We start from the raw sequence: 24,033 nt of genomic DNA, 5'->3' as shown, positions 1-24,033 counted from the left end.
TATACTGCAGGAAAATACCATGGCCATGAACCCATGGTAACCCTAACCCTAAGCACTTCATAGGATATTCTGTGAAGTGAATTGACTATTTTGTATATTTTGTGGGCGAAAATCAGCAGCAAATTGCGCACAGCAATGTCCCACAAACAGTTGTGGATTGAGTGACAATTGTTTTTAAGGGATTATTACCTTCAGAATGCGATCCGCCAATCGACTAACAACCGGGTTCCTACTTATGGCGAGGTCAACAGAGGGTTTGGAGTAAGGAAACTTGCCTAAGCCCTAATCAAGTCAGGATCTTCTCATTTGTGAAGTGAGTGCTCTAATACTAATACTCTAATCATACTTGTTAGGGCTTTAATCCTTGCATTACTTGTTCTTGCATTTGATATGGCACTGTATCATGTCATTGAGACATCTCAAAGCGCTTCACAGGATATATTGTAAAGTGTAGTGACTGTGTATTTTACGGATGAAATGCATCAGCTAATTGTGCACAGCGGCCTCCGACGAACAGTCGTGGTTTGAGTGACTAAATTATTTTTTATTTTTATTTAATTTTTTTAAAGTATTATTTATTTTTAGTTTAATCTTGAAAGCTTTGGCTGCGAATAGCTGTAAATATAGAAACTGGAATAGGCCATTCAGCCCCTTGAGCCTCTTCCGCCATTCTACAAGATCATGGCTGATCTGTACCTCAAGTCCAATTACCCGCCTTTACCCCGAATTCCTTGATACCCTGGCCTAACAAATAGCTATCCACTAGACCACTATGTAGTCTTGGATATAAACAGCCAGGTCCAGTATTCATATGGTTATTAGTTTTACGGGTGTATTCTTTTAATCATAACATTGTGATATTTATTTGTAAAGTGGTGGTAATTGAACCCAGGCAGGACACTATTTGTACAAAAATGAAATGATCATTGCAGAGGTAATGTACCAGGAATATAATTTATTGTTTCATGTAAGAAATATATCTGTAAACTATAAACTTTATAAAATCATTTATAAAATTTATAAAATCATGAGTTTCGTCAGTTTATCACAGCAGTTACCCAGAGGAGTGCAGACTTCTACCATCGGTCAGATAGTGACACTTTTTAAATAACAACAACAAGATTCCATTTATAAAGCGCCTTTCACGTCAGGAGGACGTCCCAAGGCGCTGAATTAGGAGCATTCGGCCCCTCGAGCCTGCCCCGCCATTCGATAAGATCATGGCTGATCTTCAGACCTAACTCTAATTACCTGCCCTATCCCCATATCCCCTAATCCCTCTATTTTTTAAAAAAATCTATCAGTCTCAGCCTTGAAGATGTTCAAGGACTGAGCATCTACAGCCTTCTGAGGTAGTGAATTCCATAAATCCATAAATTCCAAGAAACTTAAACAAAGAACTTTTTTTTAACATGTCTTCACAAAGAAACTCGGTGAGTGATCTTTAAAGTGAGCGAACTTGTCTTCTCCAGCTATCAGCACTGTCGCAGGGAAAGAACGAGGTCGGTCTGGATCCTAAATGGACAAATATCAGGAATTAGAACAGAGTGAAAGCAGCTTCCAGGATGTGTTTCATCATCTGACATTCCTGGAAAGTTAGGTTGTACACTTATAATAATAATAATCATAATAATAACGCAATAATGCAAATCCTTGTTTGATATTGTGCCTTATCACGTCATTGAGACGTCTCAAAGCGCTTCACAGGATATACTGTAAAGCGGAATGAGCTCTGTGATTGTCAATGCTTCCCAACACGATCGCTCACAACAATGAGAATGGAAACAGCCCCCCAATATATTGGCAAAGCATCCGCAAAACCCATACAGTCATGGGCATAGCCTCCTAATAATAATAATAATAATAATAATAATAATACTTGCATTTGATATAACGTTATAATCTATAAAGCCAGGTGCATTTGATACAGAAGTTCACCTTTGAGAACTTTGACCATCAGCTGCAATGGAAAGTCCACAGGCAGAGCTGGGCTTGTGAATTACAAGTTATAACATGCAGTCAAAAAAAAAACATACTCACTTCGACAGGATAGGCAGTTGTGGGGATGTAGCGGATAACAAAGCCACATCGGCGTCTGTCTGACATGTTGGGTTCACTGTAGTGAACTGTCAGACCATCGTGGACCTGAGTGAGCAATGCAGAAGGTTTTGCAGTGAATCAGAGACACAATGAGGGTGGAGAGCAAAGCAGAGCAGGAGCAATTCATTCGGAATCTCTCTCTGACTTACAGACATTTCTCCTGCCCCGAGAGGACATTCCACAGCCTTTTCAGCATCAACCAAATGTCTGGGGATCTCCTGGTTGGCTGTCAGCATGTTCCCGGGGAGACCAGCGATTCCGTGTTCCAACAACCCCGATTTATGGCTTCCTGGATGACAGCAGAAGAGGGACTGGTGTTAGCCACCCAACAGGTCCATGTACCCACAGCTGAGAGTGCTCACAATAAGGTAAGTCTCGTGGAAGGAATTTGGTGGCCGGACTCTGCCACTGTGCCACGAGTGACTCACCTGGGATCACCTGCAAGACTCCGTTATCTCTGTCAACATCATCCAAAGCCAACCACACAGAGGCCACGGCACCTCCTTCAAAGCCCCAATACCTGTAGGTGACAAACAGGAGAACAGAGTTAGGATTGGTGAGGAGTGAGTGAGGTCAGACCTATGGATCTTCAGAGGAAGTTCTCAGTTGAGTGCCGAGCTGTGAGTGTGACTGACCCCCTGACTGACCTGATGTCCTGATGCCAGGCCACATAGGGGGCCACGTCGTCCTTGTGAGGGACATCCGAAGCTGGGTATTTGCAGATGAACCTGGAATCCAATAAGATGACATTGGGACCCAGAGCTGCAGTGATGGTGCTGAGAACCTGAGGGTGTGAGGCCAGGTCCATCACCCACTTGTGCTGCAGGTGTACATTGTGGAGACTGTACTGAGTGAACTCCTTACCTGCAAACACAAACCAATTCCAATTGTCATTATCAAACGAAATACCAGCCTTTATACAAACTGGGGACAATTTACATTTTTAGAGCGTTTTTTTTTCACTTAATTGGCTAATTTAACGGATACGTGTCTTTTATTTACCGAATTCATTCTCGAAGTCAGTGAAGGACCTTCTGGCCAAAGCCAACTCGTTCTTGTCCAAGACTTGGTGTCCAGTCAGATACCCATTCTCAAGGTAAGATCTTTGTAGATCGTTCTTCATGATGGATGGATGGATGGGTGGATGGATGGATGGACGGTGGATGGTCACAGGAGCAGGTCGAGATGTGTTTCTGGCGTTATGTGAAAGTAACAACAGCTCAAGCCTCATTTATATTTGAGTCGCTCTTCTGCTATTGCTTCATCTCATTGGTGTGCGTCACTCTACATTTTTTTACAGCTGACTCATTGAGATAATTCATGCATATCATCTGTGGAAATGTAATCGAAACCTATAGCAAAAGACACCTCAATAGTTGCCTGTCACTCAGTTTGGGGAAGAAACACCTGGAAGCCTTATTTCGTTGTGTTTTCCCCTATCTCAAATAACTTTGTAGAACTTGCTTTAGTCTTTGTGGTGGTGGATTTAAGAGGATCCTTTAGAGGAGCATGATAAAACACTTCCTCTTCACAAGCCACTCCTGTAAATATTTCTGACTAGGAAACACGAAGGTTTTTGTTTTTGGGAAATAGCTACATTTCCTGGTTTGGCAAACGTCTCACCCACATGTTCACAAAGCAGCAACTGAGACCTTAGTACGTGTCCTTGTGGACGTATTGGATGTGCTTGACGTAGTATTATAGGAATATGGGGGCGGATGAGTTATTTTACATTGACAAGGTGTAAAAATAAATAAATCATGAATGGCAGACCACTGGATCTCACAGTCCTGAATTGAATTCTTCACTGGATAGATATTATTTCCGTTTTCTGGCTCTGTCTCGACTGCCTCTTCCTTTATCTCTTCATGGTCTATTCTGCATGCAGGGCAACCCATGTTTTATAGGGTATCAACCCCATAATAATAAATCCTAATAAAAAATAACAATCAAAAAAATTGGTCGCTCAATCCACGACTGTTTGTGGGACACTGGTTGCCCTCTCAGCTCTCAGTACTGAACTGGGATCTTCCTCTGAAGATCCATAAGTTTGATCTGACTCACTCCTCACCAATCCTAACATTTTTCTGTTCGTTATCTACATGTATTGGGGCTTTGAAGGTGTTCTCATGGCTTTGTTATGATTATGTTAATAATAATAATAATAATAATCCTTGCATTTGATGTAGCGCTTTTCACGTCGGGAGGACGTCCCAAAGCGCTTCACAGAACACACTGTAAAGTGAATTGACTGTATATTTGTGGGCGAACGCGGCAGCCAATTGGCATTCTCGAATTGGCAGGATGTAACTAAGATCATGGCTGATCTTCTCACCTAACTCTGATTACCTGCCCTATCCCCATATCCCCTAATCCCTCTATTTTTCAAGAATCTATCAGTCTCAGCCTTGAAAATGTTCAAGGACTGAGCATCTACAGCCTTCTGGGGTAGTGAATTCCATAAGTTCACTAACCTCTGAGTGAAGAAATGTTTCCTCAACTCTGTTCTAAAAGGTTGACCCTTAATTTTAAGACTGTGACCCCTGGTTATAGATTCTCCTACCGGGGAAACAGTCCCCCTGTGCCTACTTTATCAGCCCTTTAAGAATCGTATAAGTTTCAATAAGATCTCCCCTAATTCTTCTGTACTCTAGAGAATACAGCCCAAGTTTATTCAGCCTATCCTCATAGGTCAGTCCCCTCATCCCAGGAACTAACCGAGTGAATCTACGCTGCACCCCCTCAAGGGCAAGTATGTCCTTTTTTGAATAAGGAGACCAAAACTGCACACAATACTCTCGATGCGGTCTCACCAAAGCCCTATACAGTTGCAGCAAGACTTCCCTACTCTTATATTCTAAACCTTTCGAAATGAACACTAACATACCGTTCGCCTTCTTAGTTGCTGCTGCACCTGCAAACTAACTTTTTGGGACTGGTGTACAAGGACACCCAAATCCCTTTGAATACTAATTCTATCTAACTTCTCCTCTTCCAGAAAATAATCTGTTCTTTTATTCTTGCTACCGAGGTGAATAATTTCACACTTGCTAACATTGAATTCCATCTGCCACCTACTTGCCCACTCCCCTCGCCTATCTATATCTTGTTGCAATCTTTTTGCATCATCCTGAGAGCTCACTCTGCTACCGAGTTTAGTATCATCCGCGAACTTAGACACATTACATTCAATGTCCTCGTCCAGATCATTGATGTAAATGGTAAATAGCTGAGGCCCAAGCACTGATCCTTGTGGCACTCCACTAGTTACATCCTGCCAATTCGAGAATGATCCATTTATCACTACTCTCTGCTTTTTACCCGATAGCCACTCTTCTATCCATGTTAATATTTTCCCATTAATCCCGTGGGCCTTGATCTTGAGTAACAGCCTTTTGGGTGGCACCTTGTCAAATGCTTTCTGTTAGAATTTACACTTTTTGTATGATGTTGGAATCATAATAGATGTTGCGAACGGGTTAACTTTTAAGTTGAGTGTGTTGTGGACAGCTGGACTGAAACTCCCTGCACGTACACGAGATAACGGACTGTCTCAAGGATGGTGTGTTTGTGTGTGTGAGGCACGTACACCCCATGAGGTATTCACGTGAACCCAGCATGATTTCGACCAGATGATCTAATGTCCGCACCATGATTGGATGAACATTGGTATAAGAGTTCCGATAACTTTGTGTACAGGGCCGTCCCGGGTCGTGGAGACAAGGATACGGGAGATGGAGCCGTCCCGGGTCGTGGAGACAAGGATACGGGAGATGGAGCCTTCCCCGGTCGCAGAGACAAGGATAAGAGAGGTGGAGCCATTCCGGGCTGCGGAGACAAGGGTACGGAGATGGAAAATTGAAAGCTGTAAGCAAGAAGACTGAAAGCATGAAAAATCAAGCTTGTGTGCTGTAAAGACACAGTGTTGAACTCTTGAACTCAAGATATCTATAGTGGTGTTATTCTGTTATAAGATCTTTTGATTGTACCGACCTTTGGTCTGACCCATCGGGATATTGGGGAATAACGAACGAATAATAATAAAACAGTCTGATATCTGGTTAGAGGAATTAGCGTTATTTCCTTACAGATTTGGCTGATTTTATTTTCGAGCACTTCCTAAAATCCAAATATACCACATCTACTGGTTCCCCCTTATCCAACCTGCTGGATACATCCTCAAAAAATTCTAAAAGGTTAGTCGAGCATGACGTCCCTTTTGTAAAGCCATGTTGACTCTGCCTAATCTTTTTATGGTCTTCCAGGTATCCCATAACTACGTCTTTTATTAAGGACTCAAGAATTTTCCCTACAACTGACGTCAAACTAACTGGTCTATAGTTTTCCCTATTTTCTCTCCCACCCTTCTTAAATAGTGGAGTTACGTTTGCAATCTTCCAATCAATGGGAACTTTTCCAGTATCCACAGACTTTTGGAAGATTATAGACATGCCATCCACTATCTCAGTAGCCACCTCCTTTAAAACTCTCGGATGCAGGCCATCCGGTCCAGGGGATTTATCGGTTTTAAGACCCGACAATTTACCTAGAACCATCTCTTTACTAATGTTAATCTCCCTAAGTTGCTCGCTAACATTGTCTTCTTGGTCCTCTATTTTTGGTATGTTTCCAGTGTCTTCTACGGTGAAGACTGTAGAAAAATACTTGTTTAATGACTCTGCCATGTCTTTGTCCCCTATTATAATTCCTCCGGTCTCTGCCTGTAATGGACCCACATTCACCCTCGCTAGCCTTTTCCTCTTTATATATTTGTAAAAACTCTTGGAGTCTGTTTTTATGTTCTTTGCTAGTTTGCCCTCGTAATCTATTTTCTCCCTCTTGATCAATTTTTTGGTCCTCCTCTGTTGTTCCCTAAAGTTCTCCCAATCCTCGGGTTTACTACTCATCTTCGCTGTTTTATAGGCTTTTTCTTTTGATTTGATACTTTCCCTAACTGCTCTAGTTAGCCATGGCTGCACCACCTTTCCCATGGCATTCTTATTCCTCAAAGGAATATGTGCTCGTTGGGAATTTTGCACTATCTCCTTGAATGTCTGCCATTGCTGGTCTACCGTCAAATCTTTAAGTTTAGTCTCCCAGTTTATTCTGGCTAAATCCTCTCTCATACCAGCAAAGTTGGCTCGATTTAAATTGAAGACTTTTGCTTCAGACTTAACTACTTCCCTCTCTAACTTAACGCTAAATTCCATCATATTATGATCGCTTTGCCCGAGAGGAGCCTTAAGTTCCAGTTTGCTGATCAGCCCTGTTTCATTACACAAAACAAGGTCTAATATGGCTTGTTCCCTGGTCGGCTCCTCAGCATATTGATCTAGAAAATTATCTCTAATACATTCTATAAACTCCTCTTCTATGTTACCTTTCCCAATTTGGTTGTCCCAGTCTATGTGCAGGTTAAAATCACCCACAATTAGTGTCTTTCCTTTGCTACATGCTCCACTAATCTCTTGATTTATACCTTGAGCGATACTTTGACCACTGTTTGGGGGTCTATAAACTACTCCCACTATAGTTTTCTGCCCCTTGAAGTTACGTATCTCTACCCATACTGACTCTACATCTTGCTTTTCAGATTTAAAATCTTTCCTCTCTACTGTTTTTATCCCATCTTTTATTAGCAGGGCCACTCCCCCTCCTTGTTTACCACATCGCCTATCTTTCCTATATACCACGTAGCCGGGAATATTCAGTTCGCATCCCTGATCACCCTGTAACCATGTCTAGGTGATGGCTACTAGATCATACCGGTTTCTCTCTATTTGTGCAACTAATTCATCTATCTTGTTACGAATGCTTCGTGCATTCAGATATAGCGCCCTTAATTCTGACTTCCGGCTATTAACCCTATTCACCAGCACTCAATCACTGTACTTCCTTTCCCTGCTTGACACACTTTGCTCTTCTCCCTTGTTAATCTGCTCTCTTGCTTTTGTTGATCTCAAGTTTAACTGGGGTGGACTATACTTTACTATGTTTTTACCTCCCCCCCCCACCCCTTAGTAGTTTAAAGCCCTTTCTACCTCCCTATTTATTCGCGTAGCCAGGACATTTGTCCCAGCCCTATTTAGGTGGAGCCCATTCCTTTGGATAAGCTCCCATCTTCCCCAATACTGGTGCCAGTGGCCCATGAATTGGAATTCCTGCTCTCCGCACCACTCTTTTAGCCCGGCATTCAGATCTATGATCTTCTTTTGCCTGTACCAAGTAGCTCCTGGCTCAGGTAACAGTCCCGATATCATCACTTTGGAAGTTCTATTCCTATATTTAATTCCCAATTCCCGGAACTCGCTACTTAACTCGTCCCTACTGGTCCTACCAAAGTCATTGGTCCCTATATGTACAATTACGATTGGATCCTCTCCCTAAAAGCCCTAACAAGTATGGTGATTCTGGGACAAGCCGTGCGAAACTTGCTACACTGTGCTCTCAGTGGCAATCTATGTGTTTTTACCAGATTACATTTCAGCAGAACCCATACGCGCACTCTGGGGTCCCCAAGCCTTGACTCTTGTCTCACCTTCAGCTTTGGTGCCAAACCAGGACTATCAAGCGCCTTGAGATGTCCTCCCATCATGAAAGCATGATATGAATGTAAATTTGTTATGTTGGAATAAAGATCTGTAGCATGTCATTCGTTAAATAATGAGATGCCTAAATGGAAAATTCCCTACATTGTTTGATGTGAAATAGGATTATTTAATATTCGGTCCTAAGAATATGAGACTGGTTAATTTAAAGATGTGACAGATGTGACAAACAGCCACATATTTCTCCCATTGGTTTCACCCCTACCTTGGTATGTAGCACTAATGATGCACCCATCCCTAAGGTGTGGGGAGACATACTCTGACCCATAGCTGTCAACAGGGGATTAGTCCAGGGCAGCAAATATAAATTAAAATCAATTGATCTCCGTGGCATCCACACCTTTTGCTTTGACCTGCAGGGGCTGGATTCAAATTGAGTCAGAATTATAACATTGGATATTAAAGTGAATTAATAAACATATTTGTCAGCATTAATCTGCTCCTTGTTGGTCTCGTTGCTGATCCCAATTATATTGCCGCACCACATTCTTCTGTGTCCAGAACAACATATTGTTGTTCCATCAACATCTTGCCACCTGCAGTTAAAGTCCTGGAGGCAATGCAGAGAGAACTTTGGTCTATATTTAGTTGTAACTCTGGAACGTGCGAAACCAACACCAGATATTGCGCTCTATCAAATTCAAGGATGATTAATATTATTATAACCAATTACAAGGTGATCCCAAGTACAATATGATTATCTGAGTCTAATCATAGTCCAAGCACCTTCATCTGATGGGTTCTGTTCAAAAAGAGTACAAATCGCAGCAGTGAAAACAAAACTGCACAAACATTCAGGAAATCACAACCCCAAAGAATCATAAATGGTGTCAGTCTAATGTCCATCAGTCCTCACTTAGCAGTGAGGAGTGTGAATTTGTTTGGGGTTTGGTTGTTATGGGAAGCAATGTTGCAGGGTTTAGGTTTTGGGGAAGTGGTTTTGCCGGGACATGTAAAACCTGGGACTGTTGCGAGGTATGCAACTGGTGCATGCCATGTGCCCCATAGTTTGAGAAACTCTGGTCTAAGAGGTCCAAAAAACACCCTGAATGTTCTTGACAGAAAAGAGGTTATGTGAACAAGAAATTACGTGTTCAAAGATTTACTGTGTTGGGATTTCCGATCCCTGAGTTCGAAATATGACCCAACAATCCAAATTGGTGTAACGGAATTTATTATTAAACAATAGTTGAAACATAAGCAATTATAGAATTAAAGGCAATACCACCAATTCAGATGATCCTGTAACACTTGTGGGCAGTTCCTTGCAGCAACTTAATTTTCCATCTCTCTATGACTCCTTTGGCAACTGCCCAGGATACAATCAAACCTCTATCTTATACCTAAACCCTTTCACAGTTTGTTATGTATATGTAAAACATGGATTCGATGCTGTGACCATCCCCCAGTGCCTTCGCCTTGCTTCCTCCCTTTCCTCCTTCAAGGCCGGTCTCAAAACCTTTCTCTTTGACCGTGCCTTCAGCTCCCCTCTCGACTCTCTTCCCCCTCCTCGCTCCCTCCCTTCCCTCCCCTCACCCTGACCATTTCCCCCTTCCTCGCTCCCTCCCTTCCCTCCCCTCACCCTGACCATTTCCCCCCTGCTCGGGTCATGACCCAACTGTGCAGCGCCTTGGGACGTCCTCCTGACGTGAAAGGCGCTTTATAAATGGAATCTTGTTGTTGTTGTTGTTGTTGTTGTGACCAATCCCAGCCCTCCTAGTCTGATTATTGACTTTTTTTTACCCCAATCCTGATTTATCTTGGTCTTCCCACTCCACAGACCCTTGGCTATCTTGTACCAGCCATTTCCAGACAGTTTAAGTTAGTCCTGCTGCCCTCAAATAGCACCTAGTTTGCGACTACAGTTTCAGCTATGCAAGCAGTTAGCTTTTACTTCACACAACCTTAGTTCCTTTAACTAAGCATCTTCTAACAACTGCCAGGGTATCAATCAGCATGCCAGAGGATGCAATTTACTTCCCTTTCCATAGTTTGATCAGTTGGGTTCCCATAACACGTATTGTACTGAGGTCAATAATGCCTCCAAGGCTTCGCCCACACATACATCTGTGACTACCTGTGAATTTACTACACATGCTGCTCCCTCCACTTGTCACCAAGCACTCCCAGCATGAAAGGTGCTATACCAACATCGTGTGAGTTTTATTGTATTGCAAAATCGCCTTGCTTCCCATCCCCAACTGATCTGTCCCAACTGATCCAAGGGTGGGTGAGCTTTCAGCCATTCTGACCATATTCTCTGGAACTCAGTTCCGGACTCCTTCTACCTTGTCCCCTTTGTCCCTTCAATTGTGCTTTCAGCCACCTTCCTCTCTCTCCCTTCTCACTCCCTGGATTGAGTTTCCTCATCAGTTGTGTGAGGTGCTTTGAGACGCCCTCTCAACGTGAGAGGTTCCATATAGATGTAAACTGTTGTTGTAGTGAAGACAACATGCCCTGGGAGGTTGTGAAGGAGGAACAGGAACATATTTTGTCAATGCACCAATATGGAGAGAAGTACTCTATTTGAATAAATAATAATAATAATCTTTGCATTTGATACAGCGCCTTATCAAGACTTCGAGACTTCTCAGAGCGCTTCACAGAATATACTGTAAAGTGAATCGACTGTGTATTTTGTGGGCGAAACACAACAGCCAATTGTGCACAGCAGTGTCCCACAAACAGTCATGGATTGAATTACCAAATTAATTTTTTTTATTATCATTATTTGAAGGGATTATTATACCTAGAAAGTGATTTCCCAATCAACTAAGCACCTACTTACTTCAAGGTGAACAGAAGGCTGTGGAGTAAGGAAAGTTGCCCAAAGTTGATTCCCCAGGAATCTCACCCAGGTCCTTCCACTATGAATGCCTTAACCACTAAACTACATGACTCAACAATAAAGAGATTGTGCAATTTTTGTTTGAACAGAAGCATTTGCGACTTATTTATAGCTGAACAGAAAAATCGAAATATTTGATTTCTGCGTTCAAATAATGGGTTCTTGAGTTTCTTTTTCACTCAGATATTGCCAGTGGAAATTCAGACGAAGCGTTATTCCCATGACATAGAAATACATAATAACACTTCAATTTGAAATAGTGTCTTATCACAGCCACAAGATATCTCAACGTGCTTCATAGGATTTACTGTAAAGTGCAGTGAGTGTGTATTTTGTAGGTGACCCATCTAATTTGCACACCACAATGTCCCATATAAAGCCATGAAGTGAATGGCCAATTTTTTATTTGGGGGATTTTTGGCCAGAACACTGTGAGGAACTGCAAGTCAGTGTGACAAAAATCCATTGCCTTATTAACAGATCCCGTTAGAAATTGCTGCGCACTGGAGCTCGACTGTATACATATTGTCAAACCTTTGTATTTCTTGTTCAGTAAATGTAAAGCATTGGATTTTTTTTGTTCATTTATTGCAATGTGCAAATTTGTTCCACAAATATTTGTTGTACAGAAGCCTCTGATGTCAAATCAAAAGCATGTCAAACCACACATGGAGTTGAATTGCCCGACTTCCCTCTTCTGTCGTAAATGCAGTTATTTCATCTTCTTCTTATTATTATTATTCAGACTCCATATTGCCACCCAAGAACAATTTGAAGCAGCACATACTTGTACCACAGTCCTTGTTTACCCGTAAAGAACCAATTATTGGAGTGTTCACTTTTGTCCAGAATGGTAATTGGAAACCTCAATGAGATTATTGTCCGGATCTCTGAAGTAGACCGAGACGATAGGACCCACTGCACCCGTTCGTTCAACGGGACCTTCTTCAACGGCAACACCGCATTTCTGCATACGAAATGTTAAGAAACATTTGGTCAGCATTATCATTTAGAGCAGCAACAAGGCTACAAGTATTGCAAGAAGAGCCATCACCCTCCAAGCCTAAAGGTAGTAATCTACTCATCAAGCAAATTCTTATTTTAAATTTAGTGCATCTGATTATTTTTCTAATTTTTCTCCCCGTTTGATAAAAGCTTCTGTATCTGGTCTCTCTTCCCACTGGGGTGCGGTTCCTCAAGCATTGATTGCCCTCTTTGGTACCCGCTGAAGTGGCCAATGTTTATGTTGTGAGTCTCGGCAGGTCACTTATCTGTACAGCCGAGCCCGACTCTCTTCACTAGGCTCTCACACAATTATTTTGTTACCACAGCAAAAAATGTGGATGTCCTATTTCAAGGGTAAGAACATGTCAAACTTTACAGATTGAACTTTACATGAATAGGTTTTACCAGCCCTTCACATTGGGAACATTGTAAACAACAACAACAACTTGCACTTATATAGCGCCCTCCATATAGGGCAGCGTCACAGAGCGCTTAACAATGGCGGAGCCTTCCTCTGAGCCAGGGGGAGAGGGGAGGGGGGAGGTGGCCGTAAGCACGGTCGAAGATGAAGGTTTTCATCTTTGAAAGACTTAAAAGAGGGGAGATCGGGGGCAAGGCGGAGGGATTGAGGGAGAGTGCTGAATGCTGAATGTTTTCAGGGAATTAGTGCTATAAGTTACGGTAAAGGCAAAGCTCTCTTCAACATCTAGACTCTGCTTACAAAGCTCTCTTCAACATCCATTTCTGCCTACACAGTTTTAATACTTAGATTGAAGCACTCCAAGATATGGGGAGCACTGTATAAAGGCAAGTTGCTGTAAGTTGTTGTCTGACTTTGAATGAGTCAAACAATAAGGAGAATAGGAGGGGTGAGGGCTGGTGTGCAAACACTGGCATGTAATAGTTGGGCCAAATGGCCTCTTTCTGTGCTGTATCAATCTACGTAAGTCTATGTAATTGAGTGACCAACTTTCAGATGTTCCATCACTTTATTGATCGGCGTATGGGTAATCAAACAGAGGTCTATGGATCCTGGTGTTGGCCTGTGTGCTTTCGGCTCAAACTCTTTTCCAACCTCGTGCAAGTTGAATTTCTGATTCCCAAAGGACAGTGCCTTGCGGTTACCCTGTGAATAGACAATGCAACAGCTTACTCACATACATGAAAATCACAGAACCTAAAGTTCAATCAATGTATTCCCCTCAAGTAGCCTATACTCTCTACAGTAAATCCTACTCTGTTTCAATGCCATGAGAAATCAAATACAGGGAGTTGTTATTAGCAGTATTATTTTTAAAAGATTTTAGTGTTCATGAACCCCAAAAAACATTGTGTGAGACAGCTGCTTTATTTATTACACTCAATATTGAATGAAGAGTGACTTTTATCAAAAAATAAGCTTGTGTTAGTTAGTAAGTAAACCGTCACTATATGTGGGATTTCCCCCTCGGATGTGTAGACTACATGGGAATGAAAAGCACTAATTGACAGTCGACTTGGCTTCTTTCAAACGTTGAGTCTAAACTCTTGCGCAATGCAGATAAGATGTTGTTTGGGAGAGGGAAAGGTGTGTTCTTTGGAATGCAAAGAACCAAGTCTTGGGGTTTCCCGCATATACATTAGGATACTGCTGAGAGTTTAACTAGTTAAAGTTGCATAGCCAGCCAACTCCAGCACTATTTAGTAAGTTTCATATTGTCTCCCTTACCTGTTAGGGCTTTGGCTTGCAGTGTTAACAGCAGCTGAGTAGGAAGAATCAGCCCCTAGTTTCCCATTCATTTGCTGTTTAGTTTCCAAGAATCATATATCCATATCTATAATGCAATAATCTTTTGCTTCCTACAGATTCTTGAGAAGGAGGAATGAAACCTCTTTCTGAGAATAGCCCACTAAAAATCCTTATTGAAAAACAATTATCTCAACATGCCAAGGTTCTGTGAAAAGCTGTGACGCAGTATCCAATCTGTTCCAGACACTACCTGCAAACAGCAACTGAGATAAGACAGCAATTAATCTGCTATTGTGAAAAAAACAATAATAAATTGGTCATTTCAATCCACGACTGTTTGTGGGAAACTGCTGTGCGCAATTGGCTGCCGCATTTCGCCCACAGATTTCCAGTCAATTCAATTTACAGTGTGTTCTGTGAAGCCCTTTGAGACCTCTGGAAGACGTAAAAGCGCTATAACAAATGCAAGGATTGGTATATTATAATTTGGATGAGTGAACATTGACTAAGACACTGAGGAGAACTGACAGCTCTTGTTTCAAAAATTGCCAGAGGTTTTTTAACCTGAATCACCAGAACAGCAAGAAAGGAACTCAGTTTAATTTCTTGTCCAAAGCACAGCACCTTCACAAAGGCAATGCTGGAGTCTTTCCTTGGATTAAGCTCTCCAGTTCTTGTGTGGGACATTAAATTCACAATAAAATTTGTGGATAGTATTTTTTGTGGCTGAAAAGCAACAGGTGACAGTCAGGGTATTGGTTAGAGCACTCGCCTCACAAGGAGAGGACCCTCGGTTTGAAACCCCAGCAGGACGAAACCTTAGGCAAGTTTTCTTAGTTCACACGCCTCTGTTTACTTAGCAGTAAGTAGGAACCGTATGGTTAGTCAACTGGCGGATCGCTTTCTGGGGGTAATGGTTTGTCAGCCAGATGCAGTTGTAGCATTCTCGCCTCTAAGTCAGAAAGATGTGGGTACAAGCCCCCACGTTGGGACTTGGAATCACATAGTCTAAGCTGCCACTCCAATGCAGAGCTGGAGATGTGTTTCATTGTCGGAGGTGCCGTCCTTCGGATGAGATGTTAAACCGAGGTCCTGTCTGCCAGTCCAGGAAGATATTAAAGCACTATTTGCAAGGATTATTATATTATTATTATTTGAAAAGAGAAGGGAGTTTCTCCCGGTGTCCTGGCCAACAATCCCCTAAAATAAAATTAGTCCCTCACTCCATGGCTGTTTGTGAGACACTGCTGTGCGCAAACTGGCTGCTGTGTTTCGCCCACAAAATACACAGTTAATCCACTTTACAGTGTATTCTGTTAAATGCTTTGAGACTTTTCAATGACCCGATAAGGTGCTGCATCAAATGCGAGGATTATGGTTATTAATATCTTGATGAATAATCCTCCAGTTTACATAGCAGTGCACTTTGTGGCTGTCTGCAGCACATTGGGCAAGAACAAACCAGGAAAACACTTGACAGTAATAACTTGTTTAAATATATATGATATAATTAGGTCCAATAAAAAATGCAACTCTTTCACAAAATTAAGGTCATAACCTTGTAGTAGAAACTAATCAATTACTCAATAAAGATAAATGCTTTATTGTTCAAAAAATTTCTTCCACCTGTTCAAATACTTCCCATACTATCATTATCTCTGTTCCCCACCTGCCCTTGCAATAGCTTCCGTAAAATCTCTTCACACCCTGACCTACCCTACCCCATCCCTTGGAAACCTTACAGTGCTCACCCCACCTGCCTTATTATCGAACGTCACTTGTACATTCTGTAAATCAATTGTTACCCAAGAAGGAACAAAATGCACACCTTGAATTCATGCTCAGAGACATGCCCAGACCAACAGCACCTGTGAATATAACCTGTGAATTTACCTTGAAAGTAATGACTTCCATCCCCAATGTTTGGGAGTAAAATGCCGTGGTGTCTTCAATGCTCTTTACTGTCAGAACAAGGTGATCCAGGCCTCTGATCTGGAATGGTGGGGTGACAAAATTCCGACTGACCTGGATCAAATTCTGCAAGAGTAGGAAAGGAAGGATGTGAACCATGTATTGGTAAAGCCCCCCACCCCAGGTATTACTGCTTCTCCTTCCAAACACTGGCACTGACACACCCAACAACATACCCCATGTAGCAGCCATGCCAGTTTCTCCAATGCCTCCTTGTGTGACAGCTCGGCTTAGTTGGTAGTTCTCTCAACTCTGAGTCAGAAGCACCCCCAGCGCTGTACTGGCTGATATTCTAGCACAGTGCTGGGGGTGCTGTTGCATTGATGGAGGTGTCGTCCATCAGATAAGACATTATATTGAGGTCCTGTTCAGGTGGATGTTGGCGCTTTTCAAAAAAGGCACTATTCAAAGAAGTTTCACTCCACCAGTGTCCTGGCCAACAATGTCCACCAAATAAAAATTGCTGTTTGTTGTTGTAGTAAATCATCCAAGGAAGTTCAAGATAAAGAATAATAGACCTTTGGAAGTAGAATAAGCCTTGCATCCTTGTACCTTAACACATGGTTGAAACATCTCAAAGAGCTTGACAAGATTAACTGTAAAGTGTAGTGACTGTGAATTTGTAGCTGAATGCAGCAGCCAATTTGGACACAGCAATGTCCCCCAAACAGCCATGAAGTGAATGACCAGAAATATAAGGAATATGGTGAGGAAGTGGTGAAGGAAATAATGAATGTGGGAGTGCTTAAGCCCTTGAAAGGTCTGTAACAGAGGGGATTGATGGACCAAAGAGCCTCCATTTATTCCTAATTCCTATTTTGTATCAGTATCTCCTGAGCTCTACAGTAGAGCAGTGATTAACCTGGTAGGTTGTAACGTAGTTTAGTTTACAATGAGGAGAAGGTGTAATTGCTGCCATCATATTACCAGCACCAAAGGAACATCCAATAAATCAACTGAGAGCTCCGAGATGCTATCCTGGATGAAGGGCTTTATATAAATGCAGTTGTTGTTGTTGTAACACAGAGAGATGCCAGAAGTTGGTGACACAGAGGTGGATGGGAGCAAGAAGCTTTGGTATAGTATTAATTCTTGCATTTGGTAAAGGGCTTTTCATGTCAGGAGGACATCACAAAGCACTTCACAGGATTTATTATAAAGTGTAGTAGAGACTGTGTATTTTTTATGCAAATACAACAGCCAATTTGCACACAGTAATGTTGCATAAACAGAGATAAACAGAGATGTGGAGTCCTGTAGCTCAGTGGTTAGAGCACTCGCTTTGCAAGTGAGAGACCTGAGTTCAATTCCAGGCAGAGGGCGAAACCTTGGGCAAGTTTCCTTACTCCACACAGAGCCTAATAATAATCCCTCCAAAAAAAAAACAATAATTAAATTGGTCATTTTCAATCTACGACTGTTTGTGGGACATTGCTGTGCGCAATTGGCTGCCGCGTTCGCCCACAAATATATAGTCAATTCACTTTACAGTGTGTTCTGTGAAGCGCTTTGGGACGTCCTCCCGACGTGAAAAGCGCTATATCAAATGCAAGGATTATTATTATTATTATTATTATTATAAAGCGAACGACCAACACCAACAAATTACATATGTATAGCTCCTTTCACATGGGAGGACGTATCAAGGAGCTGGACAATCAGGGATTTGGATCCGAGCTGGGGTTTGGGATAAGGGGGGAGAGAGGTGTAGGAGAGTGGCCGAAGGTGTGGTCGAAGAGGAAGGTCTTGAGATGAAGGAGGCAATGGAAGGGAGTGAGGCGAAGAGACTGTGGGATGGAGTTCCAAATAATGGGGGTCGAGAGGCTGAAGGCCCGGCCGATGATGGTGGGGTGGGCCGGGTGGGGGACGTTGAGCAGGTCACAGGCTGCTGAGCGGAGGGAGCGAACAGGTTGATATGGGGTCAGCAGGTCACAGAGTTAAGAGGGGCCAAGGCCACGGTGGGCCTTAAAGGCGAGGATGAGGATTTTGAACTATATCCTTTGATTGATGGGGAGCCAGTGGAGCCGGGTGAGGGTGGAGTTGATAGGGTCACGGAGCGAGGTGTGGAAAATTTTATTTGGGGGAATTATTGGCCAGGATATCGACCGGGTGGAAACTCCCTTCACTTTTCGAATAGTGCCATGGGATCTTTAACATCCACCTGAACAGGCAGGTATGACTTCGATTTAACGTCTCATGTGAAATTTGACTTCCTGACATTACAGTACAGCTTTGGGTGACTGCTATTCACTGCTCCACTCAGAGATTTTGAATGGATTATGTTTTAATCTCATTTGACCTGCAGGAAGTGAGGTCCACCCAGTTTTCATGGATTCAAAATGCCAGAGCATGAAGGAATGCTGTACTGTACTTAGTTTGTTGAGATCAGCTGGCAGTGACGCATTGAGAAGAGTTAAACAATTGGCCACCAAAAACAGAGGTCGCTGGTAACACTCAGCAGGTCAGGCAGTATCTATGTTACGGAACAGCTCACCTTCCCCCTCCTCCTCTTCTGTGACCATTACCACATCATCTTGGTTCCAGACACACCTTTTCTCTCCCTGATCTCCCCCTCCCACCCCTGCCCTCCACCCTCCCCCACCCCGACCCCCAGCTCGGGTCCGTAACTCTGTCTGTTCGGTGCCTTGGGACGTCCTCCCGACGTGAAAGGCACTTTACACATGTAATTTTGTTGTTGTCGTTGATCTGCCTGTTTTGTTGCAAGTTCTTTTCTCCCACTTTTTCTTCTGCAGTATTAATACCTATATTCCCTGCTTGATTGCAACCTCCCTACTTTGTTCTGAAACCATTTATCACCTCTTTAACCCATCATCCCCATTTTCTCCTTTGTCTTCCTTGCCCTGCCTCCCCCCTCTCTATTAGTCTTTAAAAGCCGCTCCCTCCCAACATGTCCCAGTTCTGACGAAGGGTTGTGGATCAGAACCGTTGACTCACTTTCTTTTCTCCATAGATGCTGCCTGACCTGCTGAGTGTTCCCAGCGACTTCTGTTTTCAGATTTCCTGCATCTGCAGTATTTTGTGTTTTGTTTATAAAACAATTGGCCAGGCAGTTTATAAAACACTTACATTTACACTTTGCTTATTCCCTTTCTCAGTGAATGTTGTTTCACCGTTTCCCAGCCTGTGACCGACACCTTTCTCCAAATAGAGGAGTGAAAGAGTCACGTTGATGTAAAGATAGAGAGAGGGAGAGAGAGAGAGGTAGAAAGAAGTTTGCCCACAGAGAGTGACAGCAACACCGTTTTCTCTTTGAGATGCTCATTTCAAAGCCACAGCATCTCGGCAGTGCAGGAACGCCCCCCCCGGAAGCTCTTTTCTCTCTTACTTAGCATTTCTGTGTTGCGGTTGATTTTGGAAACACGTCTGACAAGGGAAGGAAAGGTTTACCTGACGATAGAGAGTGTGAAAGCGGAATCCTGCAGAAGCAATGGCCTTTAAAGTGCCCATAATGTCGGTGTGTAAGTGCTGTCAGCCTTTGGAAGCGATCGGGTTAAAGATCCTTCCTTCACTTCCGTGTTTCACACAGCCTGGTGGAACCGTATATCACTGAGTATAAGAACTTCAAATGTTTCAGAGCAGAAAACCTGCTCTCATCTCCCAAACCTCATCTTTAGCAATAGGATATTTTCACCAAAAGGTTCTGCCTGCAAACTCACAATGCTTCTTTGTTACATCAGGCATTTACCTGCAAAATAATCAGTCACTGAACTTCACGGTAAACTTTTGATAACTTGACTCTGGCTTAACTTGTCACAATCACTTAATTTAACTCATCATGCTGTCAATATTCCGGCCGCATTTATTTATGTATTTGTACATATGCCTGCTCACCACTCCTGATAACTTGTCACTTAGTTCTTTTTCCTCGAAGTGTCAAGTTAGCAGGAGTTTACTGTGGTTTAACCGGTGGCATGCCTGTCCTGATCATGTTCTACGGTGCGCATGCACCTGTTATTGGGTGTAACACTGTCTCCGCCAACTGTTTTGCTCATGTATGCCTTGACGTAATGGCCAGTCGATGATTTAATTGTAAATTGGCCAAAAAAAGAGTATTGATGTGAAAAAAAAGGGGGTTAGGGTGGGGGTGGGTTAGAACATGACCCTTGGAAGGGTTGCTTTGGAAGTACTTTGATAACTGGGGTTTACAGTAAGGATTATCACTTTATATATGTTCCGTTGAGGGTATGAATAATTGGGATTTAATAATAATAATAAACAAAAGGCAAAGTATTGCAGATACTGGAAATCTGGTAAAAACACAAAAGTCACTGGGAACATGCAGCGGCTCAGGCAGCATCGATGGAGAGAGGAAAATCAGTTAATGTTTCAGTCCTGTGACCTTTCGTCAGAACTGAATAATAGTAATAATTCTGGCATTTGATATAACACATCCTTGAGACATCTCAAAGCGCTTCACAGAATATACTGTAAAGTGAATTTGACTGTATGTTTTGTGGGCAATAATTGTGAAGTGGTATCTGTCATATTTTGATGTATGTTTTGAATTAAAAAGGCAATAATAATAATAATCCATGGATTTGATACAGTCTCTTAGCACTGTTCGAGGCATCTCAAAGCGCTTCACAGAATATACTGTAAAGTGAATCGACTGTGAATTTTGTGGGCGAAACGCGGCAGCCAATTGCACACAGCAGTGTCCCATAAACAGTCGTGGATTGAGTGACCAAATTATTATTATTATTTCTGGTTTTTTTTAAGGGATTATTAATTATTATTATTTGAAATGCGATCGACTAACAACCGGGTTCCTATTTACTGTTAGGTAAACCGAGGCTTGTCGAGTAAGGAAACTTATCTAAGGTTTCACCCTGCCTTGGAATCAAAACCGAGGTTCTGGACATTTTGTGAACATGATATCACACATGTAGCAGGTTCACCATTGTTCTTGTCTGAAACACACAAGTGAAATTTCGATATCCATCAAGGGCGAAAAGCAAATAGAAATTCCCACAAGATGGGACAGGATGTGTGACGTGACGAGTGAAAAGTAAACTATCATACAAGAAAGGAACATCATTTTTCTGTCTATTTGATTGAAAAGTATCCCCCAAAAGAATGTAAAAGAATCACTAGTTAGGCCTCAGCTAGAGACTGTGTTCAGTTCTGGACACCGCACTTTGGGAAGTATGCCAAGGCATTGGAGAGGGTGCAAAGGAGATTTACCAAAAAGGTACCAGGAATGAGGGACTTCAGTTATGAGGAGAGGCGAGAGAAGCGAGAATTATTCTCCTTGGAGCAGAGAAGATTGCGAGGAGATTTAATAGAAGTTTTCAAATTATGATGGGATTCGATAAGGTGAACAAGGAGAAACTATTTCCACTGGCGGGTGGGTCGGTAACGCGAGGAAACTGAATTAAAATAATTGTTAAAAGAAATGTGCCTAAGGATTCGCCCCACCCGGGAATTAATAGGGCCTCTCGTGGGCGAGGTGAGTTATCTACCCAATATGCTACAGGTTCCTGTCCTGCAAGGAGGAGCTGACGTTTCTGAAGAAGCAAAGAATTTAGTGCGAAAAGTCATGAAACTCAGCAATGAAGGGCAGAATCCCTCAGGCCAAGTGAAGCAGGAAATGGGCACCAAGTTAGCCTTTCATAAGCATAAGCTCATCTCTATTATCTGCCCTGCCCCAAGGAGCAGCGGAAGCTGCAGATTGAGCAATTATTTTTATTACAGGAAAGTTTTCTTGCACTTGGAATTTTCCTTGAGTATTTAGTTTGGCGGTGTGACACATTGTGCGTGTTTGTGTATTTATGGGGCTTGGCAATTTCTTTGTCACAGAATTTTATCTTTAGTTCTATTTTTAGAAGCATTGTTTCTGATTAGCCAAGTGACCATGGAGGTATGCCACCTACACATGGAAACTCTCTGTCCAAAGGGACACATCCTGCTCCAGACGTGAAAGACGCTATACAAATGTAATTTTGTTGTTGTTGTTGTTGCTGCTTTGACATATTCAGATGCTTTGGCCAGTGCCAAGAATTGGGAATCCCAGTGTATGAGGTGGCGTCTAACCAGATAAAACCACATAACTTGCCACTGATAGCACTGACTGACAAGTTTCCTGTTGCTTGTCCGTCTAGGATCATCTTATTCATTAGGTTTTGGTTTGCAGGGTTAATAACAACAACACAATTACATTTGTATAGTGCCTTTCATGCCAGGACGAAGTCTCAAAGCACTGGACAGTCAGGGATACGCACCCGAGCTGGAGGTTGGGATCAGCAGGTGTGGAGAGCGGGGAGCATAGGAAGGTGACCGAAAGCAGGGTCAAAGAGGAGGGTCTTGAAACAAGTCTTGATGGAGGCAAGGGAGGGGCGAGGCAGGGGGCCTGTGGGATGGAGTTCCAGAGGGTGAGGAATCCTTTCCCACAGTGACTCATCTGTTTCTCCGAGTCCTATTGATGAGCCAGGATCAGTGCCTTAGAGAATTGTGGAGCCACCTGACTCAGGAAATGGAGCCCCTCACAGAAGGTTAACTTAATCCCACTTCCAAACACATCAACTTGAAGCCAGCTGAGGTCCAAGGAAACCCTGCTTACCTCTTATCTCCCCTCCCGCCAGAGGATGATTAGTAGAAGCAAGTACAAGTACAAATGACACTGGATATTCAGCAGGTGTGGTGAATGGACATGTGAAGGAACTGTTGATTAACAAAACTTTAAGGTGACTTATCGTGGGAAGGGCAGTTGGCAGAGACAACGAGACCCCAATGACGTACGTTTTTCAACAGTAGAAATTAGCTGTGAACTTTACATTTAAGAAGCCCAAAAAACAATCAATCCACGTCACGGTATATCCTGTGAAGCGCTTTGAGACGTCTCAAAATTCCATCTAGCCTGTGAGCCTTATATTCTCTTAAAACGTAGCATTATGGAAAATTGTTAAATCCAGTCTTAATTTGAAAGCTGTCTCTTTTAACAACTCTTTGAGGGTTCTTGCTATGTGCAAATGTTTGCTGTGTTTGCCTATCAAAATAAAATTTTCTACACGTGGAGGCCTATAGCATATTGTTTCGATTCCCAGGCAGGGCAAAATATTGCGCAAGTTTCCTAACTCCACAAGCCTCTGTTTACCTAGCAGTAATAATAATAATAATAATCCTTGCATTTGATATAGTGCTTTTCACGTCAAGAGGACGTCCCAAAGCGCTTCACAGAACACACTGTAAAGTGAATTGACTGTATATTTGTGGGCGAACGCGGCAGCCAATTGCGCACAGCAATGTCCCACAAACAGTCGTAGATTGAAAATGACCAATTTATTATTGTTTTTGCTTTTGGAGGGATTATTATCCTTCAGTAAGAAGGAACCCGGTTGTTAGTCGATTAGCAGATCGCTTTTCCGGTGGTAAAGTCCCTTCAAAAAACAACAAGAAAATAATAAATTGGGTACTTAATCCACGAGTATTTTGTGGGACACTACTGTGTGCATTTGGCCCACAAAACAATTCACTTTACAGTATATTCTGTGAAAAGCTGAGAGGTCTTGAAGACCTGAAAAGGCACTATATCAAATGTAAGGATTATTATTATTACACTTGTCAGTAATTACTGTGAAGCGCTTTGACACACTTCAACACGAGAAGGGGCTATAAAAATGCCGGTTCCTTGTTTGTATCTATTACCTAATGGTAACAACAACAACATGATTGCATTTATAGAGCGCCTTTCACGTCGGGAGGATGTCCCAAGGGTCTGGACATTTGGGTCGGGACCTGAGCAGGGAGGAAAT

At 42.5% G+C, this 24,033-nt stretch overlaps 2 protein-coding genes across 2 annotated transcripts; both read right to left on the bottom strand.

The window, feature by feature from the left end:
- Positions 1-935: 935 nt before the first annotated feature.
- zgc:174917 (uncharacterized protein LOC565650 homolog) lies at positions 936-3,336 on the bottom strand. Its single transcript, XM_007891575.2, has 6 exons — positions 3,103-3,336; positions 2,748-2,964; positions 2,529-2,620; positions 2,250-2,389; positions 2,041-2,145; positions 936-1,515 (listed from the first exon to the last, which is right to left on the bottom strand). The coding sequence occupies exons 1-6, from the start codon at positions 3,329-3,331 to the stop codon at positions 1,408-1,410; spliced, it is 891 nt and encodes a 296-aa protein (XP_007889766.2). The 5' UTR covers positions 3,332-3,336; the 3' UTR covers positions 936-1,407.
- Positions 3,337-12,258: 8,922 nt separating this feature from the next.
- Positions 12,259-19,802, bottom strand: LOC121850222 (glyoxalase domain-containing protein 5-like). The gene is made up of 4 exons (XM_042340916.1): positions 19,670-19,802; positions 16,184-16,327; positions 13,532-13,687; positions 12,259-12,523 (listed from the first exon to the last, which is right to left on the bottom strand). The coding sequence occupies exons 1-4, from the start codon at positions 19,727-19,729 to the stop codon at positions 12,392-12,394; spliced, it is 492 nt and encodes a 163-aa protein (XP_042196850.1). The 5' UTR covers positions 19,730-19,802; the 3' UTR covers positions 12,259-12,391.
- Positions 19,803-24,033: the final 4,231 nt, after the last annotated feature.

The sequence above is a fragment of the Callorhinchus milii genome, unplaced genomic scaffold (genome assembly GCF_018977255.1).
Source record: "Callorhinchus milii isolate IMCB2004 unplaced genomic scaffold, IMCB_Cmil_1.0 Scaffold15, whole genome shotgun sequence".
In the NCBI taxonomy this organism is placed as follows: domain Eukaryota; kingdom Metazoa; phylum Chordata; class Chondrichthyes; order Chimaeriformes; family Callorhinchidae; genus Callorhinchus; species Callorhinchus milii.
This window is presented reverse-complemented; position numbering and strand designations above follow the sequence as displayed.

What these genes read in the sequence shown, in the direction of transcription:
- LOC121850222 (XM_042340916.1), bottom strand. Translation starts at nt 19,729, where the DNA reads ATGGGCACTTTAAAGGCCATTGCTTCTGCAGGATTCCGCTTTCACACT. An exon ending in TTCACACTCTCTATCGTCAG is followed by an intron (nt 16,328 to 19,669) that starts GTAAACCTTTCC and finishes CTACTCTTGCAG; the next exon opens with AATTTGATCCAGGTCAGTCG. An exon ending in AAGTGATGGAACATCTGAAA is followed by an intron (nt 12,524 to 13,531) that starts GTTGGTCACTCA and finishes TTTCGTATGCAG; the next exon opens with AAATGCGGTGTTGCCGTTGA.
- zgc:174917 (XM_007891575.2), bottom strand. Translation starts at nt 3,331, where the DNA reads ATGAGGCTTGAGCTGTTGTTACTTTCACATAACGCCAGAAACACATCT. An exon ending in TCGGGGCAGGAGAAATGTCT is followed by an intron (nt 2,146 to 2,249) that starts GTAAGTCAGAGA and finishes TTGCTCACTCAG; the next exon opens with GTCCACGATGGTCTGACAGT. An exon ending in CAACTGCCTATCCTGTCGAA is followed by an intron (nt 1,516 to 2,040) that starts GTGAGTATGTTT and finishes TTGTCCATTTAG; the next exon opens with GATCCAGACCGACCTCGTTC.